General features: G+C 31.4%; 1 protein-coding gene and 1 long non-coding RNA gene across 2 annotated transcripts; one reads left to right on the plus strand and one right to left on the minus strand.

Moving 5' to 3' along the window:
- On the minus strand, positions 1 to 24,048 carry LOC133035077 (uncharacterized). The gene is made up of 3 exons (XR_009686358.1): positions 23,448 to 24,048; positions 1,058 to 1,147; positions 1 to 865 (listed from the first exon to the last, which is right to left on the minus strand). It is a non-coding gene; the product is annotated as an uncharacterized LOC133035077 (long non-coding RNA).
- On the plus strand, positions 891 to 3,337 carry LOC115720364 (WUSCHEL-related homeobox 2). Its single transcript, XM_030649516.2, has 2 exons — positions 891 to 1,402; positions 2,761 to 3,337. Exons 1-2 carry the CDS (start codon positions 1,033 to 1,035, stop codon positions 3,231 to 3,233), a joined length of 843 nt encoding a protein of 280 aa, XP_030505376.2. The 5' UTR covers positions 891 to 1,032; the 3' UTR covers positions 3,234 to 3,337.

The raw sequence follows: 24,048 nt of genomic DNA on the forward strand, positions 1-24,048 counted from the left end.
CCGAGTCCGGCCGGTTACAAATATATGACATAATTTTTACATATTGGTAGATGGTGTAGAATGGTATGAAAATTATTATTGCATCTTCATTGACACCCTCATTCTTAAATACATGACAAGTGGATATTATTGTTTACTTTTTTTTGATGAAACAGCTGAAAGTGGATATTATTATACTGTTGTTATACCTTACAAATCATTAGTAAAATATATGAGGTATTCATTGATTTGAGAGAGTGGGTGTAATTAGATCTCTTTGTATATTCGGTGCTAAGTCAAGTTGAGGCCATGCGCGGGCCATGAGGTTCACCACCCAAGCCCCTACCAAGTATCAACACGGCAACACCTTCACACTAGCTTCTTCATCTTCATCACCTGCGCAGTTCTTGTCCTGTGCTCCTCTCTCTCTCTCTCTCTGTTCCAACTTCAATTCCCAAAGCCTACCTATTACCTACACCTTATAACCCAACCGGCTGTCGTTTTCCCTTTCCCAATTCTCTCCTCACTGATCAACATGTCATTCCCAAGAATCTTACGTACGTAATACCCTTTTCACTCTCAACATTATTTCTACAACTTGCCTTATTTCTACTCTCTCCATTTCTATAAATAATTTGCCAGAGGGTACCATTGTCATTTCCTTCTCTATATTTTACTTCCACTGTTTTACTCCAAACGGCAAAAATAATTAAAACTCCACCTCTTCGGTTAATCTTTATTAGCCGCTACCCGCCATGTTTTCAGAGATTTGTAGCACCAATAACAATACGCATGTCCATCTCCCTTTTACTCTTTAACTCTTTAACTCTTTAACTCTTACTCTTATCTCTGCTCTCCCTCATTTGTTTGACTCTCTGTCTTTTCTCTATAAAACGGTGCAAAAGCCATGCAAACGAGTTAGCCCCATTTGTTATTTGTTTGTTTGTATCCTTCCTTCTCTCCTCTTCTCTTTTTCTCATTTTATATATATAGTACTTATAGTCTTTCTCTTAGGTATACACCACTAAACCTTGGCTAGCAATAATATCAAATATGGAAGATGATCATGATTATGTACCGGAACTGAACGACGGTACTGTTTGTGATGGTAACGAATCTGGTACTGGGAGTAGTAGTGGGCCTCAGGTCAACACATCTCGATGGAACCCTACGAAGGAGCAGATTAATTTACTTGAGAGTTTGTATAAGCAAGGAATAAGAACTCCCAGTGCTGACCAAATACAGCAGATAACCGCAAGGTTAAGAGCTTTTGGTCACATTGAGGGTAAGAATGTCTTTTACTGGTTTCAAAATCACAAAGCCAGGCAAAGACAGAAGAAGAAGCAAGAGACCATGGCCTATATTAACCGATATATCCATAGGAGCCCTCGCCCAATTTTCCCTACAAATAATTCCCCAAGTGGTATAATATATAAACTATATCAGTACATATATAAGTACTGATCTTATTATTATTGTTATATATCTCTGCTGTTTAAAAGATTATATTCACGTATGTGTTATCCGCTTCTTCAGTACATGGGATCACAACCGAGCCCATACTGTGGCAATTTTCTTCACAGTTAGACTACTCTTTTCTCTGGAATTATTACTATTTATCATGGAAAAAATAAAGATAATATAAAGCTTTTTCAAGATCAAATGTTTCTTTTATTGAATTTTTTCTATATTTTATATACATAGGAAAGAAAAAAGTAAAACGAAATAAAAATGATTACTGATCGTTTCTATTTTGTTGTTTTTTATTTGACTGAGTTGGTAGATAATATATGCTCTAGTAATAGTATATGTGTATATATAAATATAGAAAGATATATACATATATATATATAATATAAAGCCTTTTCAAGATCAAATATTTCTTTGTCATTGAATTGTTTAGATATTTTCTATATATGAGAAAAAATAAAAATAAAACGAAATAAAAATGATTACTGATCGTTTCTATTTTGTTGCTTTTTAGTTGACTGAGTTGGTATATATATGTATATAATATATGCTAGTATATGTGTATATATAAAGATAATATAAAGCTTTTTCGAGATCAAATATTTCTTTGTTATTGGATTGTTTATATATTTTCCATATATAAGAAAAAGAAAAGTACAACGAAATAAAAAAATGATTACTGATCGTTTCTATTTTGTTGCTGTTTATTTGACTGAGTTGGTATATATGTATACAACATATGCTAGTATATGTGTATACATAACCATATATGAAGATAATAGAAAGCTTTTTTCAAGATCAAATATCTTTGTTATTGAACTGTTTAATTATATGTATTTTCTATAAATTAGTAAAAAGAAAAGAAAAAATGATTACTGCAGATCGTTTCTGTCTTGTTGTTTTATTTGAGTACTACTGTGTTGGTATATATATATTTATATATAAATATTATATGTGTATATATAATCATATATGTGTGAGAGTAAGATCTTAGACTGGGACATCCACGCTGTCTCTTCATGCAGATGGACTCGATATACGTGTTATAGCGTACTTATTCGAATGTTTGTTGTAAACTCTAGCTGTAGGTTTTTGATATGAGTTGACGAGAAATAGTAGTTTTCTCTTCTTCCTTTGACTCATCCCATCATCTTTACATATTTTATAGCCAATCATATTCTTTGACTTTCTTTCGAAGGTAGTCAAAGCTTATGCAGTATGATGTAATAATAGTTAAAACATGTATATGCTTTACGCTTTTAGTATCTTATGTTTATTAATATATATATTTCCATTGCTGTTTTGATTCAGTGGTTTGCGGTCCATATTACATACCAGTAGTTCCGCAGAGGCATCATGAGCAACATACAGGAATTATCCACCAACCCCACAATTCCAGTAATGTTCCATCAAGTAGCAGCACGAGCATACCGAGTCTAGAAGAAATGGATAAAAATGCTAGGGCTGTCCCTTTTGGTGCTGCTGCTATAGAATATAAAGCGGTGTCTATTCTTCATAATGGTGGAAAGAACTCTTCTTATATCGGTTGCGGTGCTAGTCGCTACTATGCTGGAACTTGGGGCACTCCAATTACCTCATTGATAGAGGTGCCGACTTATGATTATAATCAATGTAACAAAGAGACACTTTCACTCTTTCCAGTCAGCCCAACAGGCCTTCTACAAGAAAAAGAAGAAAACATGCGTCTTTGTTCATCTGAAATTGATCAACCTGGTTGCTCATCAGATCGTGATAACCCTTTCTTTAACTTTTTTTCCCTTTAGTTAATTAAATATATATGTTAGAAGTACTACTGCTTTCTAAATAATCAGAATAAGTTAAGCATATAATTAGCAATATGGTTTGTAGTAAGAATATATTAATACTTTTAAATATTAGAGATTTTATCTCTAATATAATATGGTTTTCTTTAGTCGTTTTCTTTTAATGAATAAGAATAGTTAGTTTATCTTATCATAATATATGTAATATAAATAAAGGTTAATCTATGAAGTTGCTTTTGTTTAATTTTGGATGGTGCTTTCTATTTTGTAAAATATATACTGGCTTAATATATTACCCCAACGCACAACGCACGTATAACACCTATTGTTAATTATTTTTTTTTTTTAATTTTTATTCAGTTATGTATAATAATAATTGTGTAATTAGTTTTTTATTTTAGTATTATTAAAAACGTTATTTTTTTAATTAAAAAAATAACGTTTTTAATAATATTTAAAATTTAAGGCTATTAATATAAAAAAATATAATAATATTTAAAATTTATTGTCATTTGAATTTGAATGGGTAATTAAAAACTTTATTAACTTTCAAATTCGGCTACCAAATATGATGTAGCAATTCAATTGGAACAATACTCATAAAAGTATATTTAGGATGTAAACTAGATGCTCTTTCATATAAATGAGTTACTAAATTTATTTAACCCTTAATATATAAAATAAGTAGAAATATTTTTTAACTCCACAAACAATAAAGACTTACATTCTTTAATAATCAAACCAAATGAAAAAACAAAAAAAAAAAATTCAAATGGACTATATAAAGCTTGCACATCTACTAAACCATCTATCTCAGAGTTGATACCACCCTTGACGTTTGATCTAGCTTAATCCTTCTCTAACCCCAATAGCCTTAGTTTCGGATGAACAAAGTGAAGCACTATGTAAAACCATCCAAAAGAAAACTTTGCTCATTCCTAGCATTTATCACCACCAAATATGGTTGCATCCACATATCCCCGACAAGTAAATTAGTCGGAGATAACTCCAATATAGAGTTTTGAGTTGCTTTCCATTAGTCAAGAAAGATGCTAGCGAACACAAAAATAAATGAAGCAGAAGATATTTTATTTTTCCACACTTTTTTATTTTTGGCACCCCAAATTACCCAACAAAGAGTGGCTATCAAACACCTCTTCTCAATGCTTGAATTCTTAAAAAGAGAGAATGCACTAGTCTAAAAAAGACATAGCAGTTGAATCAAGATCGACAACACTAGCCTTTTTCCAACAAGAAGCAGCAATACTGGAAGAAACTAGAGCATGCAAGATCATCTCATTATGAAGGCCACACCTAGGACACAAAATATTAACCTTCACTCTTTTTGCAAGGACTATGGTCAAAGTAGTATAACGTTCCCGTTTCAAGCCTCCATAGTCCTTACACCCACAAAATAATGGCTCTTATACACGAGTACGTCAGTCTGGCTGCTTCATGAATTGATGACTTGCCCTACAAACCAACACAAGTGTTTCTAGCGTGTGTTTTTTTTTTCACTCGTACGCTTCTTGAGAAAAGTTCCCAAGAGATCACTCATCCTGAAATTACCCCAAGTCAAGCACGCTTAACTGTGGAGTTCTTTCATGATGGGCTACCAGAAAAAAAGATTCATCTTGTTGACATAGGTAGCACCAATCAATCCATTTAAGCCCACTTTAACTATGTAGTCTCCTACCTACATAGTCTCACGATCATCACACTTGACCTTCCCCAGGCGATGTGGAATTGCACAGCCTACTCGGTATTTTTCCTTACAGATCACGGGACTATTGACTGTCACAAGTAGGAAGGAAGTTGGTACCCCCACGCCACATAAAATTTTATCATTAGGTGGTATTTTTAACCTCAACAAATCATTTCAAAAATTTGCAGCATCAACTACAGTCCAGTAATCATTAGTTTTCTAAAGTAACTATTGTGCACTTTTCACAGTGAGTATACCAGATATCACGTGACCAATACATATGATCACCACCTGTAGCAAGGTAGGGGAAATTGAAAGAATAATCTCTTTGTCCTTGCTATTAAACAAATCAGTTAGCAACTAAAAATCTCATCCCAGACCATTGATCATCAAATTAGACACTTTTTGCATTCAAAAGAACTAGGTGAAAAGAAGTCACATAGGGTTTTCATCATTTTCCAGTCATGGCACCTCCAATGCAGCAATACTGGATCCATTCCCCACACGTCAACGAGCTCTTTTTTTCACTAATGATTGAGCTTCTAGAATGCTATGCCAAATAAAACTAGGGTTATTTCCCAATTGGGCAAAGGTAAGTGCCATTTAGAAAATATCTAGCTTTCAAAATATTTGAGACCAAAAAATCTGGACGAACAAGAAACCTCCATCCTTGCGTTTCTAGTAGCGATCGATTATGATCACGAAGCTTTCTAAAACCCAAGCCCCCTACACTTTTATGCTTACTTAATTTCTCCCAAGACATTCAATGGATACCCTTATCTCTAGAATTAGATGTCTTCCACCAAAACTTCACCATAAGTTGTTCCATGTCTCTGTTGATTTCCAAAGGAAGAAGGAAGACACTCATAGCATTGCTTAGAACACTTGCACTAAAGTTTTAATAAGAACTTATTTTCTTGCCTTAGAGAGAAACTTTGAATTCTAATTTTGGACCCTTTTCTGTACTCGGTCCTTTAAATATCCCAAAATTGAGTTTTTATTTCTCCCCATCGTACTTGGAAGACCAAGGTATGTACTATTAGCATCAACCATGGTCATCTAAAGAGAGTTGCATGCTCGAGTCCTCAAGTAACTGTTAGCATTAACATTGAAAAAAATTGGACCTCTTTGAATTGACTTGTTGGCCTGAGGCTTGTTCAAATAGACAAAGAAGTTATACTAAACATGAACTACCACAGACATGATGCCTTTGCAATATAGGTAGCTATCATCTGCAAATAGCATATGCGAGATTCTAATAGCCCCATTCGCCAATTTACAACCATGAAGCCATTCCTTGGTCTCAAATTTTCCAAGTAATGTTGAAAGTGTTGGATATTATTTTACCAGGATCTTAGATCTACTCACAAGTATGTTTATTAACATCCTAAATATGAACTTTCTAAAACGATAAATTAAACACATATAAAGTTTAAGAAACCTTACATTGGGTGCAGCGGAATTATAATGACTCCTTCCGTTCAGATCTCTAACCCTTGATTCCTTTAAACGTAGCGAGTATTATCAAGATGCGAACACGGATCTTCTTCTCTGAATTCTTGATGCTGAATCTCCTTTGCTGTTGATCTTTCTTCACAATCTTCCTCACTATGATTGAGGTATTGCTTGATGTGTGTGGGCACTACTCTAATCACTAAGAGAGGTTCGAAATTTTGAGGAAGAAAAGAGAGAGAGAGTGGCGGCTAGAGAAGAGAGTGGAGGCTCGGGTTTTCGATTCGGAAAGTGTAATTTTCATGAAGCCTTCACTTGCTATCTATTTATAGCATTCCTTCTAGGGTTTGATTTGAATTATATGGCATTAAAATAATGAAAAAATCATTTAAAAAAGATAACATAAGTGGCCGGCCCTAGGCTAGGTGGACTGGGCCTTGATTTTTGCAATTTTGCAATTTTACCACTTTTGTATCTGATTTTCTCAAAAATGCCAATTTCCTAATTCAATCATTTAAATGCCAATTCTAACTATTTAATAACTATAAATAATTATTAAATAATATTGTCATTTATCATATTTATTAATTGCACCATACAAAGTATCACAATTAACAAATATGCCCCTGTTAACTCTTTCTTTACAATTTCGCCCTTACTTAGTGAAAATTTCACAAATAGACATAGTCTAATTTGTGAATTATAATTGATTAATCAAAACCAATTACATGAGTCTTACAAGCAATATTATCTCAACTAGTGGGGGGACCATGGGTCTATATAGCTGAGCTTCAATAAGTAGATCAAGAATTTAGCACTAAAATTCACTAACTTATTAATTCTTCGTTGAATCCACGCATAGAACTTAGAATTGCACTCTCGGTATATAGAATGCTCTATATGTTCCACCATATAGACACATCATTAGTTATCCATTGTTATAATCCTAATTTGATCAATGATCCTCTACATATGAATGATCTACATAGTAAAGGGATTAAATTACCGTAACACCCTTTACCATGTATTTTATCCTTAAAACACTTGACCACGTATAAATGATATTTCAGCTTATGTGAAATGAGATCTCCACCATTTATTTTCGTTTGGCCAAGCTCGAAGGAAATCATCCTTTGCTTACTATTTGCCAGATAGAAGCTATAGATTCCATGTTTATGCTAGCGCTCCCACTCAATTGCCTTCTGAGTGTTCCCAAAATGTACGTATCACCACGACCTAAAAGTAGGCTTAACTAACAAATCAAAGAACACGAATAGCCTTTCAAGATTGAGCCTAATCATAACAGGATTAAGATCATTTGATCTAGGATCAACTTGGCGATATTGACTTGAATAGATTTTACGGTAACTTTAATTAAATCTAATTCAAAGTTCAATATCGGTCCTTCCGATGCATACTCCATGCATCCAACTTTGAGCTTTACTTTAACCAATGTTACTGGAAAGAACATAGTATTTCTCCAAATACAAGTAAACTCTTGTTGTAGATTATCATATCGGTAAAACCCGGTGTCGATAAATCTAGGAAACTTTATTCACATAGTCATGTTTACTTTCCAATGTGATGACGGCACAATAAACATGATCAAGTATGTGAAAAGGGTTTAAGATGAATTTATAAATCAATTAGACAAGCAATTGATAAAGTGAGCCAAAACATACACAAATGAATGAAAAATACTTCTGTTTCTTTATTGATGTTGAATAAAATAGATTATATTGAAATGGAGTTTTATTTAGGGCATAAAACCTAACAAACTCCCACTTGCACTAATATAAAACTAATTAGTACATATCAATTAATCCTATATTCTGACGGTGCTTTTCAAAGGTACATCACGGCCAGACTTTGGTAAATGGATCAGCTAGGTTGTCCTACTGTGTCAACTTTCTCAACTAGTACATCCCTCTTGCCACGTATTCTACGATAATGTGATACTTCCTTTCAATGTGTTTGCTTCTCTTGTGGCTTCGAGGTTCTTTTCTTGTTTGCTATTGCTCCATTGTTATCACGAGTAGTACCGAGAGGCTTTTCCATTCCAGGGAACAACTCCTATCTTTGGTGAAGAACTTTCTTAGCCGGACAAGTTCTTTAGCGACCTGGCTGCTATGTATTCGGCTTCCATAGTTGAGTCGATATTGCGGTTTGTTTAGCACTTCTCCAAACCAACTGCTCCACCCCCGAAGTAAACACCATCCCGGATGTTGATTTCTGTCTTCAAGACTTGCACTGGAAATCTGAATCGGTGTAGCCTATGGGATTTAAAGCACCACCCTTGTAGACTAACACAAGATTCCTTGTACTCTTTAAGTATTTCGGGGAATATACTTAAGCTGCATTCCAATGTTCTTGTCTGGATTAGGCCGATACACTCACGATTCCAACGGCATAACGGATGTCGGGTCTAGTGCATAACATTGCATACATTAGACTTCCAAGCTATGAGAGGCATAGGGAATTTTCGCCATGTCCTCATCTCTTGAGGATCGATCGGTGGCTGTTCCTTAGATAGACGAATACCATATCTAGAAGGCATGTTTGCCCCATTGGTGTTGCTCATGGAGAATCTCTCTAAGACTTTGTCTATGTAGGTCGTTTGAGAGAGAGCAAGAGATGTTTGTTCTTAGGTTTCTTATAATACGAATACCGAGAACATAGGTGCAGCTTCACCCAAATCTTTCATATCGAATTGAGTGTTGAGCCATTCCTTAATGTGAGTCATTTTCTTGACATTGTTTCCAATGATCAAAATGTCATCAACATAAAGGACCGGGAATACTACTATTTGGTCTTCCTTGAGTTGGTAAACACAAGGTTCATCTTCATTACGAAGAAAGCGTAGGTCTTGATGATTTCATCGAACCTCTTGTTCCATGAGCGAGAAGCTTGCTTAAGTCCATAGATAGACCTGTTTAACTTGCAAACTTTCTTTTCTGCCCGGGAAGAACATAACCTTACGGTTGCTCCATATAGATGGTTTCTTCAAGTACCCCATTAAGGAAGGCGGTCTTGACATCCATTTGCCGGATTTCATAATCGAAAGCGGACGGTATGGAGAGAAGAATTCGGATGGATTTGAGCATGGCAACGGGACTAAAAGTTTCCTCATAGTCCACGCCTTCTCTTTGGGTATAACCCTTGGCTACAAGTCTAGCTTTGAAAGTTTCGACTTCGCCTCCGGCTCCTCTTTTCTTCTTGTAAACCCACTTGCATCCTATCGGATGATAGTCGTCGAGTGCGTCTACATATTCCCGAGACTTTGTTCTTTTTCATGGAATCCATTTCGAATCCATTCGGTGACCATCGTTTCCGTTGCGGACTAGCCATTGCACTGTTTATAGGTTAATGGATCGTCATCAATACCGTCACCTACGACCATATTGATTTCACCATCCAAGCCATAACGAGCGAGGTTTGTTGAAACCCTCCCACTACGACGAGGTACGGTTGTCTTACGAACGAAACTTTAGTAGTAGATTGCTCGGTTGTTCAGGCGAGGGAGTGGGATTGTCCTCTTCACGTGTGGAAGAGAACGGAACATTGGAAGGACTTATATCTGAAAGCATTTCCTCCAACACTACTTTACTTTGTGATTTGAAATTCTTAATATAGTCATCTTCAAGGAAAGTAGCATTTGTAGAAACAAACACTTTATCATCCTTGCGACTATAAAATAGTCCACCCTAGTCTCTTTAGAATTACAGACAAACATGCAAACTTCGGTACGTGACTCAAGTTTGCGAGTCTTTCTTTCTTAAGACATGAGCGGGGCACCCCAGTTGCATAATGGCGTAAACTAGGTGTACGACCATTCCAAAGTTCTAAAGGTGTCTTGGGGATTGATTTAGATGGAACAACATTTAAAATGTCGGTTGCCATCGGAATTGCATATCCCAGGAAGGACGTAGGTAGAGTTGAAAAACTAAGCATAGACCTAACCATTTCCAAAAGCGTGCGATTCGAGTCTTTACGCAACTCCATTTTCTTGTGGAGTGCTAGGGGCGGTTAATTGAGATTCAATTCCAAGTTCAATTAAATGATCTTTGAAGCTTTGCATATCCATATATTCTCCACCTTTATCGGTTCGCAGATCTTTAATGATTACCTAATTGGTTTTGGGCCAAAGCATGAAATTCTTGAAACTTTGCAAATGTTTCGATTTCTTATGCATAAGGTAAATATGTCCATATCTAGAGTAATCGTCAATGAAAGTGACGAAGTACTCATAACCACCTCGGGCTTTGACATTCAAAGGTCCATGAGACATCGGAATGCACTAACCACTAGAGGGATTTTGGCACGCTCTCCCTTTGCGAGAAAGAACGTTTAGTCATTTTTCCTTCCAGGCAGGACTCGCAAACTGGCAATTCACCTAAGACGACATTTTTCAATGGACCGTCTTTGGTTAGCCTATTGAGTCTATCAAAGCCTATATGACCTAAACGTAAATGCCATAGATATGTTTCATTATCATCATCGATCTTTTGCTTTTTGTGGTTTCTAGGTTTAGCTACTTTAAAAAGTTCGTTATGTAGGGCAAATGGTGTTTCTGGTCTAAGAACATAAAGCCCCTGTTCCATGGATGCAACACAAATCTGAATGTCATTTCGAGAAATGGTAGAACCAGAATCCGAAAAATCTAATTTGTATTGTTGCAATTGTAAGCATGAAACAGAAACTAAGTTTCTACTGAAATTTGGAATGTATAAGACATTGTACGAATTCCAAAATTCGTTTTGAAACTTGAGTTTGGCTTTTCCTCTAGCTCTGGCAAGAAACCATTTCGCCATTACCAACTTTAAGTTTCAACTCTCCGGATTTCAAATAATTCCAATTCTCAAGCAATTGCAATGAACAACTTACATGGTTTGTAGACCCAGAATCAAGAATCCAAATGGATTTATCATTCTCTAACACACATGATTCGAAGACTAAAGCATTACTGCTTATTCGTTTGTTAATTGTTGTTCTTGCTTGTTCATTTTGTTGTGAAGTATAACTTGAGGAAGTGGAATCACTTTCTCTTATCTTCTCAACTAAGCTTGAAGTAGTAGGATTTATGGAGTTATGAACTATTTGCTCTTCAGAGTGAACAATTCCAGAAACACTGCTTTCTACGGAATTTAAAGTCCATCATGAGCATATGTGAAGTATTACTCTGACAAGGAGTTTATAACTTCAAGTTCAATTGCTAAGATATTAACTAGGAGTGGAATGAGAAGGGGATTATAGACACTACAACACATCAATAAAACAGAAGTAAGGTTTTGGCTCATAAATTCATACACAAGTTCAGAAAATAACAGTCATGACATATGTTATAGAAATACTAAATCTAACATAGTTTATTTTCCAAGGTTTCCAACATAATGAAATGCAGTGTCCCGGTAGGCGAGAGTCAAAGATAACATTAGTTGAATAGAGTTGTCAGCTCATCTAAAATTAAACATTTTAGCAACCTTTTATTCGATCAAAATGAGAATCCAACGTTGTCCCGGTAGGCGAGAGTCGAGTTATTCTCATTTTATGAGCTTCCACCATTGTTTCATGTTCTATGAGTTTATCTCTAAGTAGTCACCGTAGGGGAGAGTCTAAATAGAGACGAAAACTCACAAAACACTTATCAAATGAAATCTTACGGTGTTAAAAGTGTTCAACGAATAACCATCCATAGGGGGACGAAGTCTAGCGTCTCGAGGTTATATTGAATAAGTTTAACTATTGTAAGACCAACAATGGAGATCGAATATCTTTTGATTAAAAGCTCATTATTTAAAAAATATATATATGTATTTTGTATAATCATAATATTCGATATTATAATAATGAAAAATTACAAATTAAAGTTGGTTTAATTAAAATCAACTTTAATTAATTTTCAATTATTATTTAAATTTGAAAAATAAATTCAAATAAATATCGAATAAGTTCCATAATATAATAATGAAAAATTAAAAATCAAAATTGATTTAAATAAAAAATCAACTTTAATTAATTTTCAATTATTAATTAAATTCAAAAATTTGAATTTTAAATGGAACAAATTTGAAAATATCTTGTTTAAGTTGTTTTAGAAAGAATCTAAAAAAAATCAACTTAAATATCTTTCAAATCAGATTTAATTAAATTCAAAATTAAGTTGTAACCACTTAATTTTGTAGATATTTTAAGTTAAATATTCAAAAAAGATATTAACCTAAAAATATCTAAGATATTCCATTTTAAGTTAATATTTGAAAAATATCAACTTAAAAAATATCTAAAGAATCTTAATAACCAATTCCTAAAATTCCTCAACTTAATTTAAAATTTTGAATTCAAAAGATATTCAGATTTAAGTTGGTTAGTTATGTATAACTAAATATCAACTTAAATAGGAATATTTAATGAAAAATTTAAAATAAGTTCCAGAAAGAATCTAGATGGTTATAATTCTATATTTAATTAAATACAAGAAAATACATATAGTTTAGCTTAGAATATTAAATTCTTTAAACTATGATTTTCTAAATTAATTTCAAAATAAATGAAATTAATTATGTTGCTAATTCAATTTTAATTAGGTTAAACTAGTGTAATTAACCCTAGTACGATCATTCAAATCGAGCAAATGGGCCTTCACAATTGGGGTAGTTTGTGTGAGGGGGTGCTTGGGTTCGGTATGTCGTACCCACTTCTATGGCTCCCAACTCTTCTGAGGCCCAAGAGAGAATTTAACCTTAATAAGAACAATTTGTTATTAATTGAATAGGCCCAAAAACTAAATGGGCCTAAATAAATCCTATCAATAATTATGATAATTTATTTTAGCAACATTAACCTATATGCATCTATAATAAAATTAAACACATAGGCTCACACAGGCACACTTTGGATGGGTTCTATCTGTTACAAATTATTATCTTGACCAAGGGAGCCATCAGATCATTAGATCTGGCAAAAGGTAACCATGGCTATTTGCAATCAAGTAATAATAGGTTTTGAAAACTTACACATAAGTTAAAACACATACTCCTGCAACAGGGTTAGCTGGATAGTTGGAAGTAGGATTTATTTAATTTTTTTTTTTTTATTATTTTTTTTTTATAATAAATTTCGAATAAATAAATAATTAAATAAAAATTTAATATTCGAAAAAAAATAATTTCGGAATTAAAAAATAAATTTCGAAAATTTAAAAAAAAATTTAAAAAATTAAACCTACTTTTTATCTTATATCTATTTAAAATTACATGATTATAAATATCTTATTTTAAATAAGGTCAAAATATCTAAAAAGATTTAAAAAAAAATCTTAAAAGATAAGATATTTTTAAATATCTTAAAAGATAAGATATTTTAAAATATCTTAAAAGATTTTATAAATATCTTAAAAGATATTTTTAAAAATATCTTAAAAGATATTATAAATATCTTAAAAGATATTATAAATATCTCAAAAGATATTATAAATATCTAAAAAATCTGACCTTAAATTTAAAAAAATATAATCAAATTTAAAAATAAGATAGGTTTTTAAGCGAATAAATACTAATTATTCGAATTAAATTACGTTTAATATCTTGAATTAATTTAAAAAAAATTAAATTAATTCAAAATGATAATTAGAATTGAATTAGGAATAGTATTAGTATATATACAAAACCATACAAAAATTTGGAAGTTAATTCCATGAAAAGGTATGAAAAATTGAAGAAAAAGGGAAAAAACCGAAACTGTACGGACAGTTCTGCGATCGCAGAAAATATCAGCACAGCCCCGATTTTGTCAAATCTTCAAAAAATCATAACTAATTCAAATAAAATCCAAATTGAGTTCTGTAAAAGGCTAACTTGCTTAATTTTTTCCATACTATCCAATAAAAATAATTACAGAATCGAAATCATAATTATTTATCACGAAAATTTAACAAACATCAATCATTCATCAAATAACACTCAATACAACATGATACCATCCAAAGAACATACAAACAATCGTTTTAAAGTCCAAATTTCATGTAAGTAAATCAATTACCATGGCTCGATACCGGTTGTTGGATATTATTTTACCAGGATCTTAGATCTACTCACAAGTATGTTTATTAACATCCTAAATATGAACTTACTAAAACGATAAATTAAACACATATAAAGTTTAAGAAACCTTACATTGGGTGCAGCGGAATTATAATGACTCCTTCCGTTCAGATCTCTAACCCTTGATTCCTTTACGTAGCGAGTATTATCGAGATGCGAACTGGATCTTCTTCTACGAATTCTTGATCTTGAATCTCCTTTCTTTGTTGATCTTTCTTCACAATCTTCCTCACTATGATTGAGGTATTGCTTGATGTGTGTGGGCACTACTCTAATCACTAAGAGAGGTTCGAAATTTTGAGGAAGAAAAGAGAGAGAGAGTGGCGGCTAGAGAAGAGAGTGGAGGCTCAGGTTTTTCGATTCGAAAGTGTAATTTTCTGAAGCCTTCACTATCTATTTATAGCATTCCTTCTAGGGTTTGATTTGAATTATATGGCATTAAAATAATGAAAAAATCATTTAAAAAAGATAACATAAGTGGCCGGCCCTAGGCTAGGTGGTACGGGCCTTGATTTTTGCAATTTTGCAATTTTACCACTTTTGTATCGATTTTCTCAAAAATGCCAATTTCCTAATTCAATCATTTAAATGCCAATTCTAACTATTTAATAACTATAAATAATTATTAAATAATATTGTCATTTATCATATTTATTAATTGCACCATACAAAGTATCACAATTAACAAATATGCCCCTGTTAACTCTTTTCTTTACAATTTCGCCCTTACTTTGTAGTGAAAATTTCACAAATAGACATAGTCTAATTTGTGAATTATAATTGATTAATCAAAACCAATTACATGAGTCTTACAAGCAATATTATCTCAACTAGTGGGGGGACCATGGGTCTATATAAGCGAGCTTCCAATAAGTAGATCAAGAATTTAGCACTAAAATTCACTAACTTATTAATTCTTCGTTGAATCCACGCATAGAACTTAGAATTGCACTCTCAGTATATAGAATGCTCTATATGTTCCACCATATAGACACATCATTAGTTATCCATTGTTATAATCCTAATTTGATCAATGATCCTCTATATGAATGATCTACATAGTAAAGGGATTAAATTACCGTAACACCCTACCATGTATTTTATCCTTAAAACACTTGACCACGTATAAATGATATTTCAGCTTATGTGAAATGAGATCTCCACCATTTATTTTCGTTTGGCCAAGCTCGAAGGAAATCATCCTTTGCTTACTATTTGCCAGATAGAAGCTATAGATTCCATGTTTATGCTAGCGCTCCCACTCGAGTGCCTTTACCGTGTTCCCAAAATGTACGTATCACCCTGACCTAAAAGTAGGCTTAACTAACAAATCAAAGAACACGAATAGCCTTTCAAGATTGAGCCTAATCATAACAGGATTAAGATCATTTGATCTAGGATCAACTTGGCGATATTGACTTGAATAGATTTTACGGTAACTTTAATTAAATCTAATTCAAAGTTCAATATCGGTCCCTTCCGATGCATACTCCATGCATCCAACCTGAGCTTTACTTTAACCAATGTTCTGGAAAGAACATAGTATTTCTCCAAATACAAGTAAACTCTTGTTGTAGATTATCATATCAGTAAAACCCAGTGTCTGATAAATCTAGGAAACTTTATTCACATAGTCATGTTTACTTTCCAATGTGATGACAGCACAATAAACATGATCAAGTATGTGAAAAGGGTTTAAGATGAATTTATAAATCAATTAGACAAGCAATTGATAAAGTGAGCCAAAACATACACAAATGAATGAAAAATACTTCTGTTTCTTTATTGATGTTGAATAAAATAGATTATATTGAAATGGAGTTTTATTTAGGGCATAAAACCTAACAGAAAGGCCATCAACACATAAGATAAAGATGTTTACATCAAAAGTAGGCCTAATGATGTGGATATCGATGTTTGACATGTAGAACGAAAGATAACATCTCAGAGTTGAGTAGTCCCCAACCATAAAGGTCGACCTGGGAGCGGTCCCAAGCCCTATGCCCAAGTTGACTTCATGAACTCTGAAATGGGTGTTTGGATTCTGATAAGTTGTTTCCAACTCACTATCTTTCAATATTCTGTACCATGAAGACATGACACTACATGAAATGTCACATTTGCCAACATATTTTTGTGTTGGCAAAAGTTTAGTATTGCGCTGGTAAAATGAAATTTACTTCTGATGTGTTGGCAAAAGGGATTGGCAAATCAACGTTGGTATTAGAATTTTTGGCAACACAAAATGAAAAGCGCTGGCAAAAATGGCTTTTCTTAGCGCTTAAATACGCTGGTAAAAATTAGATTTCAGCCATTGAAAATATGCGCTAGTAAGACTTTGACCTTTTTCCCAATGCAGTTTGCGAACTATCCTGGTAAAAGTGACAAATTTCTTGTAGTGTGAAGCATTAAAGACTAGGCCCTGATAGTTGAAAACACAGGAATTAACACCTCAGATTTCAACTTGGCCACCTAGGGTTTCAACCGGCACCCAGGTTGAAAACACCAACTAGGGTTTTAGTTTTCGGGATCGTCTTAGGGAAAATGGGTCAAACTTTACATTGGGACATGAACTAGACATACCACGAATATATTTGAGACTTCAAAATAATATTCAGAGAACTTTCATTTTTAAGCACCCAGTTTGATAATATATCAGCTTGGGCCGATTCCAAGTATCAAAACAAAAATTCGACTCATGCATCTTCTTCATCTTCATAAAAAATGGGGAGATAAGTGCTTTCAGGGAAGAAACAACCCAACCATTGTTGAAAAACAAGGGACCAGCGCCTAGGTTAGGTTAACACTTGTCCCAGCATCCAGGTTGATATTTTGTCAACCTGGGCCAATTCTAAGGAGTTTTTCCAAAAAAGTCTTCTGTGCATATTCTATGTTTTCATCAAAGATTAAGATTCAACTATTTTTAGGGACCAAACGGAACTTCCAGGTGATATCATGGAATCCAATCGGGAATATATGGAGACACAACTAGGAATGGAACTCCCAAATTGTTAAACAAAAAAACTAAAATTGAATTCATATGACAAAAATTGCAACATCATAGTTAATTTTAACACTTATATTCAGTTTCATCTACTGCTCAAGAGACACAACAGTAGAAACTGTTGCAACAAATTCATTCAACCTTGTAGCTTGAGCCCTCAACTATTATACAAAGTACGTAATTGCACTACTATTAACAACCTCTTAAGTCGCAGAAAATATTTTATTCTCAACAACTAACAGTGATCTGATGGTAAACCATCAAAGAATAAAGAACCAACAACGAATCAAAACAAAATAAAATGCATGTCACAAAGACTGACTAAAACACTCAGAATCATGTCACAGAGATAAGACTAATTGCAATAGTAAAATTGAATCACAATAGCAAAATACAACCCTGACCAAGCCGCGCCTATGTCTAGGGAAGGCCAAAGAAAAAAAAAAACCTAGCTATAAATTTAAGAACAAGAAATCCTAATAATTTTTTTGAGATAAACATTAAATATAACATATATATATATATGTGTTTTTATCATAATAATCTTTTCGAGATGAATTTATGTACTTATTTATTTTTTAATTCTAAAAAACATCTTCTATTACAAAAAGAAAAGAAAAAACTGCTAGAAAACATGCACTACAAAAAAATTTACTTTTAGTCATAACAAAATTTGTGACTAAAATAGAAAAAATTGTAACTAATTATAAATTATTATTTTTATGTGGTGACTAAAAAGTCCGAGGTTAAAAGTATTAGTCACAAATATTACAATTTATTGTGACTAAATGTAATTTTAATCACAATACTTGTTGTGACTAAAACTAAATAAGTAACAATTTGTAGCTAAATACTATGTTTTAGTCACAAGTAATTTTTTTATTGTGACTAAAAGTCTCATTTAGTCACAAAAAAATTATATTGTGACTAAAAAATTGTCACTACAAGTAGCTGTTTTTTGTAGTGATGCTACAGTATTCTTTTAAACTATATCACTAATTTCTTCATTGATGAAATATCAAAAATATAATCAAGCACTTTCATTTAAAAAAACAAAAAAAAAACTACTATATTTAAAGAAATTATTCCATTTTATCGTAACAAATGTTTCTCGATCGATAGAATTTAGTGTAGCTTTTAATCATAAATTAAATACATCAATAATATTTGTTAAACTAATAAGCTTTCAATAATTTTTTTTATAAAGACTTTGAATAAAATTTACGTAACAAATTCATCAAAAAAATAAAATAAAATAAATAAATAAATTACATAACCAAAAACTGAAGATGAAGGGATCATTTTTGAAGGAGTTAAAGACGATAAAGAGATCATTTTTGTATAATAAATCCGAAAACTGAGGTAAATGTAGTATTACTTCATTAAAGTTGATGAAGAGATCATTTTTGAAGGATTTTCGTTAATCTATGCATATTCATCTTTCATTCATTTTGTTTAGTGGAACAATTAATTAGATTAACATTGAAATGCTCAGTAAAAGACATATGAATACCTATTTACTGAATAAAATATTGGGAAGAGACAAAACTCATGAGATCATTATTCATTATTTTCAATTAACCACCTAATTATTACTAAAAACATTGGGATGGGGGAATTAAAAAAAATAAATAATAATATTACATGTTACAGCTTTAAAATAAACATATGAAGTTTTTTTAAAAAAAATGGTGAAATGATAGTTTCAACATCTCATTATCATACAAAATTCTTCCTTACATTTAAATTTAACTAACAACAACAACACTGAAAGTCAAAACGTAAATAAATAAACAACATGAAATATGGTATAAAAAGAAATAATTAAAGTGTATAATACAATAATTTAATTATTGTTTTTCAAACTGTAAGTATATATAATAATGGTTTAATTAATTTACAAAAGGAAGAAACAATGTTTTTTTTATTTTTTTTTTTCATGTTTTGGGGTAAATAGCGACGTACCACTATCTCTAATAAATAGTGTAAAATTTGTGTTAAATTTAGATTAAAAAGAGAATTAATATTATTTTTGACCTAAATTTTATAAGTAAAAAGTGTAAAAGTGACTTCTCGAATAAAGACTTGGTGCATTACGAACCTTTCTTTTGCGGGAAGGCAGGCAGTCCATGTGAATTCAATTTTGATTACTGTGCATTTTTATTGAAGCCAAATTATGGTTTTACTTAAGTAGGTAGTTAATGACATTGAAGCAATTTGCAAAGCATACTTATGGAAAGAGCAGCATGCACTCAATATGGAGCTGGTTTAATAGCTTGGGATATGTTTGTCAAACAAAGTCAAGAGGTGGTCTTGGCCTGAAGAGGATAGCAGAATAGAACAAAACAGTTATATGTTCAAGTAAGTATGGGCGATTGCTAATAAAGAAGAAAATTTGTGAGTTAAGTGGATACACAGTTTATATATCATAAATGAAGATTGGTAGGGCTACAATGCCCCTGTCCAAGGGAGCAAGTACTGGAAGCAGGTGGTAGTTGTTAAAGATCAAATCAAAGCTCTACTGGATGCTCAACAATTTTTTTTGGATACAAGTTGTTTGTTCCTTCTCAGCAAAGGGTCCACTAGAGCCAAGAAGTTTAGGGACGTTTAACATACATACCCAAACGTAGCTTTATCATGTGGCTAGCAGTTCAAAAGTAGGCCGAGAATAAGAGAAAAATTGTTTAAGCTTAAGAGCATTAATGATCCTGACTGTTTGTTCTGCAATGTACATAAAGAATGTAGTGAGCATCTATTTTTACATGCTCATTTTTTTTTATCAATGCTTATAAGAAATAAAAGTTTGGCTTCAATGAAAAGCTTGTTCTGCATCTATTACTAAACTTACAATGTGGATTGAAAGAGCTAAGACCAACAAGTTTAAAAAGCAAGTATTGTCTGCTGCTTTGACTAGTTTAGTTTATCAGATTTGGAAGACTAGAAATGACAAGCTTTGAAATTCAAAAGCTGGAGATGTAAATAGAGTAACTTGTATAGTTAAAGAATCGGTGAAACAAAGAATTAACAGTGACTCATAATGATTCTTATCTTCGCAAATGTTGATATCTTGTATAGAATACTTGAGGTCTTTTGGTTGAAGATGCTCTTACAGCATCTCCAATAGAGATGAAAATAAGTGATACAAATGTAAAATATGTCACAAAACAAAAAGTGATCAAATTTTGGATCACAACATGATCTAAAATTTGCATCATAATAAATGCTATGTTTTTATATTTATCATTATGACATTTTTAATATTTTATTATTAATTTTAGTTAACAAGCTCCTTTACATTAAATGACTTGCATTATCATTATTACTATTAAATTTTATATTTATCTTTGCATTATTAGTATTAGTTTATAGTCTTTCTAATGAATTATTAAGTAGGCCTTAAATGACATTAAATTTTATGTCAAGATTTTACAATTATGCATTGAAGTACAATTGTAAAAGTTGATGTAAAAATATCATAAAACTACTTTTTGTGTTAAATATAGCTCAACTTTTAATCTTCGATTGGAGATGGTCATAATTTGTAAATTAGATTTGTGGAGTAATGAAAATACTATAGCTGATTTATATATAAAAAATCAATTAAAGTGTTAAATTTTTATGTAAAGTATATAAAAACTCTATATTAAAAATATAAATAAAATATTAAAAAAAAAATTAATTACACTAATGCGTAAAAGAGTAAAAAAATAATTTTTATTATAGTGTAATATTTAATCTATGTTATATTTTGTACTAAATTAAGCACAATTTTTGTTATGTGTATAATTTAGACCACAAGGGAAAAGGGATCTTTGGTTTGGTTTGTTTGAAGGTGAAATCTAATATTTTATTTTATTTATTATCTTATCTCATTTTTGATTGATTCAATAAATTGATAATTTTATTTTTTTTTTATAAAAAAAAAATTAATGGAGTATAGTTTTAAAAATTTAGTAGAATTACTAATATTTATATAAATAAAAAATAAAGAAAAAAATATACTGTAAAACTTATGCAAAACACTTTTTACTATTTTTTTTCTAGTATTTTTCTTAATAAAAATTTTGAGTACTTAGAGCACTTCTAATGGAGTATTATAAATGTGGTGGCGTAGATAGTTATTAGTTCATGTTTATAAAATTGAACTCTAATGTTAGAGCATCTCAATAGTTATAAATGTGGTATATTGTTATTTTTTAGAATATTTTTCTAAAAAATAATTCTAATGTTGATATAAAATGTGTGTCAAATTTGACTAAGCTAAAAATTGTGCTAAATTTGGCACAAAAGATAGCATAAATTAAATTTTAGCCCACAATAAATACTATCTTCTTTTTATTATACCTCTTTGTCACTTATTAATACTATTGACTTTGAATAAGATATATTTATACAATATTAAAATAATATAAATAAAATTAATTATTTTGTATATTTTGAATGGGCATTAATGGTAATATTAATTTTTATAGCTAATTTACACCTTGTGCATTGGAGCACAAATACAAAAATGAGTCAAATATAACTTTATGGTATATTTTAGATCAAATTTAACTTAAAATATACACCATCCATGGGAGATGGTCTTAGAGTATAATATGGGTAATAAATGCATATATACCACATTTATAGTACATTTTCCTTGCAAACAAAATTATAAATTTATTGTCCTTAAACCTAAAATCTTTTGTAAAATTGAAGTTTTCGTTCGGTCCCTGATAGTGTCTTAAATAGTACACTATCCTAACAAATTCAAACGATAGTACACTGACGAACCTTGATGAAAATTACAATTTTATTAACATTGAGTATTTATGTCGTAAAAAAGAATTATTGAGTTTATGTTCGTTACAAATTCAAAACTTTAGTGCTTACTCCACAATTATCCCTAATTTTTAACGGGATAAGTTGAGGAATACCTACTTTTTTTAATTACCATTAATTAAAAATACTCTCATATTATATTTCATTATATATAATCTACTCATTTTTATGAGTAAGTTGTCTAATATACCTTTGCCTTCCATTTAAGTGTAGAACATGATTTAATCTAATGATATAATAGGGATATCATTTATAAAAGTGAATATATCTTAAAGAATATAGAAATAATGATAAAAATTAAAACGAATAAGTGGGTATACAATAAAATTTTCACATATTTAACGGTATAGCTAGTATACCTTTATTTATTTATATGGTAAAATAAAAATAAAATATAAAAATAAATATGTATTGTTATCTAATTTATTATTAAGTCTTACGTTCATATATTAATTTAATAATTATAATGAAACATATATCCCCTTATAATAATGTTATGCACCGCAATATACCCTAAAAATAAACAACTTTAACCAAAATTATAAGGAGAACGGGATCTATCATCTATGGTTTTGTTTGCCAGGAAGAGGTGAAATTCAATTTTTTTTTTCTATTATGATTATATTATCTCATTTTGGATTGAATCAATAAATTGATAATTTTATTTTTTAAGAAAATATTTTTTATATAGGAAAAAAAATTAAATTTTAATGTAGTATAATTTTATAAAATTTAGAAGACTTACAAATAAATCTATATATCAAATTTATGTAAAACACTCTTTACTATTTTTCGTCATAAAAATTCTCCAAATTTCAATAAAGATCTTTCACGTCAACAAGAAAAATCCTTGATTAGAGATTATAGAGGAGAGTTGGGAGAGAAAAATAAATCATTTACTTATTCGACAGAACTGTTCGAACAACGAAGCATATATCGCGCATGCACGTCACATTTATTCCTTCCCATATAAATCTTTAATGGTTCTGTGCAACGGCATGCATTATTAATATTGATGATCATTAAGGAAGAGAATAATATTGACTCTAAATCAGATTTCTATACAAACATTTATGTGTTAAAAGAAACTCTTCCCATTAATTAAATATAAATAATAATAAAAAACTTACTTTTATTCTCGTCAATCGATATCGGCGGCAGCCGAGCCACCTTAACTCCTCCCTTCACAGGCCATAAAGAAAAGAGATAATTAATTTGAATCCAAACATGCATTTGCTGTTATCTCTCATTCTCTTTGGAACTTGGAGCTTTGATAATCTTTCACACTCCAATATAAATATTTATATTTATATCTTTAAAAAGAGTGGAAATTAATAACTAAAATCTATGAGTTACATATAACATTGCATTGTATATACACAAATCACAACAACAAAACTTATTATAACGGACTCCTTCTGTTGCGGAACAAAAAACTCTTGTCATGAGTAATTTTCTTATGAATAGAACATAGGTAAATATAATGAGAAAAATTTCATTTTAGAACTGAATTTTTTTTAGGGTATAAAAGATTCGAAGTTGGTGTTGGGAAACAGTAGAGAGGAATTCAACGCGTGGATGAGTGTTGATTGTGAAGTCAGAGCCATGACCTATATAAAGCCAATTGTAAAATATAAGATTACTCGTGGAAGATGATGGTGTGCTCCCAATACATAATTAATTACCCAATTTTTAATTTCTGTTTTTGTTTTTTGTTTTTATTCTTTTCGA

This window comes from Cannabis sativa, chromosome 2 (assembly GCF_029168945.1).
Source record: "Cannabis sativa cultivar Pink pepper isolate KNU-18-1 chromosome 2, ASM2916894v1, whole genome shotgun sequence".
NCBI lineage: Eukaryota > Viridiplantae > Streptophyta > Magnoliopsida > Rosales > Cannabaceae > Cannabis > Cannabis sativa.